This window comes from Pteropus alecto, unplaced genomic scaffold (assembly GCF_000325575.1).
Source record: "Pteropus alecto unplaced genomic scaffold, ASM32557v1 scaffold102, whole genome shotgun sequence".
In the NCBI taxonomy this organism is placed as follows: domain Eukaryota; kingdom Metazoa; phylum Chordata; class Mammalia; order Chiroptera; family Pteropodidae; genus Pteropus; species Pteropus alecto.
The window spans coordinates 1,682,898-1,686,613 of NW_006432224.1; the positions used below are offsets into that span (position 1 = coordinate 1,682,898).

At 53.0% G+C, this 3,716-nt stretch overlaps 1 protein-coding gene across 1 annotated transcript in view; it reads left to right on the forward strand.

Moving 5' to 3' along the window:
- TRPM1 (transient receptor potential cation channel subfamily M member 1) overlaps window positions 1-3,716 on the forward strand; it is a 63,704-nt gene that overhangs the window by 58,921 nt on the left and 1,067 nt on the right. The window contains exon 28 of the mRNA XM_015585699.1: window positions 3,555-3,714. Within this exon, the coding sequence (XP_015441185.1) occupies window positions 3,555-3,714 (160 nt within the window). The remainder of the gene's footprint in view (window positions 1-3,554; window positions 3,715-3,716) is intronic.

Consider the following 3,716-nt stretch of genomic DNA (forward strand, 5'->3'; position numbering starts at 1 on the left):
ACCGGAATATTACACAGCCATGAGAAAGAAGGAAATCCTGCCATTTGCTACATAAATGGACCTTGAGGGCATGACCCTTAGTAAGATAAGTCAGACAGAGAAAGACGGATACTGTATAACTTATATGTAGAGCCTAAAAAAATCCAAACATGTAAAAACAGTAGAATGATGGTTTCCAGGGTTGGGGGGGTGGGCGAATTGGGGGGATGTTGTTTAGGTGACGAACTTGCTCCCAGTAGATAGATTGTCCTGGAGATCTAGTGGCCAGCATAGGGATTACGGACAACGATACTGTTCCTTAAAGTTCAAAGTCGCTAAGAGACTAGATCTTAATTCAACCCACCACACACACACACACACACACACACACACACACACACACACACGCACACACGAAAGAAATGACAATTAGGTGACTGGAGAGAGGGATACAATATAGGAATCTATCGAGTCAACATGTCGCAGACCTTAAACTTACACCATGTTATATGTCAGTTATACCTCAATAAAAGCAATTAAAAAAAAAAACCGTTTTCACACAAAACTTGGGCACGAATGTGTACAACAGCTCCTTCATACTTGCCAAAAAAACCCAGAAATGACCCAAATGGCCTTCTGCAGATACTGTGGCACACGCATGCCTCGGCGGTACAAAGGGATGAACGCTTGACAAGGGTGACGACTCGCGTGAATCTCGAAGACTCTACGCTGAGGGAAGCCCGTCTCGGAAGGTCACCTACCCTACGATTCCTTTTCTTGGACGTTCTCAAAAAGATAAAATGACGGGGATGGAGAAGGGGTCGGTGGTTGCGAAGACTCGGGCGAGGGAGGGCGCGATCATCAAGGTCTAGCATCCGGTGGGGTGATGGGGGTACCCCCGGCCCCGCCCGCGATGCTGGTTACAGACACTAGACACGAGTTAAAATTCATAGACTGCCCACAGAAAGAAAAAATACTCACTATGCCACGTGATAACTTTACAAAGAAAACGCGAGATTAGAAAAACGTCGTTAAGAGGGAATGGGCTTTATTTAATGGGAAAGCCAACCAAGCCCATCGCTTTGGACTTTCCGAGCTGGTTGGGTCCCCGCAGCAGCTGAGGTGGGCACCGTCCCGTGCCGCGCTGAGAAATAATTCACTCTAATTGAAAAGAGCAGAACGAAGATGTCAGGCTCTGGGCCAGCCAGAATCCCCGTGGGCTCTCTCCCGGTGAGGGATCAGGCCCACGCGTTTTCCCGACGCTCGGGAACCAGGCCCGGAACACCTGTCACAGTGTCGCCCGCGGAGCCTGTCTTTTCCCGCGGGACACGGAAAACGCTGCTGGTGCGGACGGCGAGTTTTGAGAAACACGTCCGGAGCAATCGTGGGAAGTCGGGCAACGTGGCCTGCCGAGGAGGTTCTTCTTCGTCTGGCCCTGTCACGTGTGTCGTCTCAGATACAGGGGTAACTTGACTTCTTCTCCCTTCTCCCTCCACAAAGACTGTAAAAACTTAAGACAGCTGGTCTCGCTGTGGCGTAGCCACTGGACGTGAGTGGGCCGTCCCTGTGCCGCCGCTGTTTACAATGAAGCCACCGACCGTTGTTCTAAACCTACGTCGCATCGTGAAGCGTTGTTTCTTCCGAGCTGCAATTAACCGAGTGGCAGTGGGGACGGGACGACTGCCTAGACACCTCAAGAGCGGCCCTGCCACTTGGTCGCTGCTGTGTGCAGGGGGAGGGGAGGCTGAGGGGTCACAGGACGCTCGCTGAAGTTCCTTTATGTGTCGGCGGTCGCCAGTGCTGGTATCTGGATTAGGTTCCGGGGGGAAAAATGGCAGAGGACGATACGAGATTCGAGAAGCAAGATACTTATCTCCGTTTTACCAGCCAATTTATTTTGAAAAGTTTGCACAGCTGCATTATCTCTAAAAGTAGTGTTTGTTGAAAGATCTCAAGTTCCTTTAACAAACGGGCAATGTGGTTTATAACTCGGGGGGACGCGCAGGGGCCCATAGAAGCGAGGTGAGCAAGGGGGCATCACATCTAACCAAGGCCGAGTGTTACCCAAAGCAGTGGAAAACGAACAGCCCCTGAAATGCAAGGGGAGAGCGAAGCCTCTGCCCCTGTCGCATCTGTGGTAGGGAAGCGTTGACAGAAGCGGGGACTTTCTCACGCGCAGTGAATTTGGCGAATTTGGTGAACTTGGTCCTCCTGGCCGCAAACTTCCAGGAAGCCAGACCCTTCCTGCGCAAACGATGTGGTTTCCTCAGGCGCATAAAAATAGTCCTCTCCCCATGAAAAGACTCAGGAATAGAAGCCAAGGGCCCTCCCACACACCAGCCGGCAGCTGTCCTCGTCGCTAGGGCCAACTGAAGTGCACACTTAGGAAACGAGGTTCTGGGAGCAGCCGGGCAAGGTAGGGGCGGATGGCGAGGACGAAGCCAGCCCAGGGCAGAGAGCGCGTGAGACGTGCAGAGACCCACTAGACCAGGTGACCCCCGCACCTGCCCGTACGTTTGCAAGAAAAGCCAGCCAACGTGAACAAAACCAGACCAGGTGTCTGCCTTCTCGCTCGCCCAGGGGACCCCCACGCTGCCCGGGTCGGGGGCCCCAGAGGCTTCCAGCTGGGGGCCAGAATCTCGTGTGCCCTGCCACCCCGGGGACAGATGCGACTTTTAGAAGGCCCGGGCCCTATTTTGCTGCCTTTGGCACTTAAAGTTCATGAACCCGTTAGAAGAATTCCCACCGTGCATATTCTTAAAATATAAAACATAGCCTGGTTTCACTTCGGGCGACGCTGTGGTTTCATCAACCTGAGCTCAAAAATCTAATAAATTTAATAGATTTATAATCTGCCACGATTTCGCTTTCTGAATTTCAGGATTCCCGTTAAGGGAATACTCAGGATTAGCCTAATGAGCCATCTAGTTACTGGTCTTCAGACACCTGAACGACTTCATGTCCCTTAAGGAAACCATCTGATAATCTGAATTATTAACAATTTATTTTCAGAATCCCCTGAACTTCCAATAAGGGTTTTAATCTATTTAGCGTGTCATCGTAACCATTAATCGCCAGCAGCTAGAGCCCAAAGTCAGAAGTCTAAACGCTGGCATCTTCCTTCATGATCTGGGACAACGTGCACCGGCCCAGAGACCAATGCTGGAGAGACGCTGGGGTGAGGCTGTGGGGCCTTCGGTTCCCAGAGCCCCCGCTGGCCAGCGCGTGACCAGCTGTGTGACCTTGGGCCAGCTGCTCACACTCTCCGTGACTCGGTGTCCCCAGCCGCAAAACAGGGCCGACCTCAGGAGCTGCCGTGAGGACCAAACGAGCTCGGGAACCCCAGGTGAGCACAGAGGTGCCTAGAGCGGGCAGCGGTAGGCGGCGCCGAGGCCTCGGCCGAACTTCTGTGACTTGCGATGTCCTCGTGCTAACTTTTAGCGGTTCCGTTAGGGGTCTGCAGTTTGAAAATAACGTCCAGCGAGCTCCATCGCGAGCCGGTAACACCGTCGTGTTTTTCGTTTTAATATCCGGTGGATCTCACGCTAACACACCTGTCCCTCTGTGTTCACCAGGGTCGAGAATATGGCCATGAGGTTGGAAGAGATCAACGAACGGGAAAGTTTTATGAAGACGTCCCTGCAGACGGTGGACCTGCGACTGGCCCAGCTGGAGGAGCTGGCGGGCAGGATGGCCAGCGCGCTGGAGAGCCTGGCGGGCCTGGACGGCGGCGACGC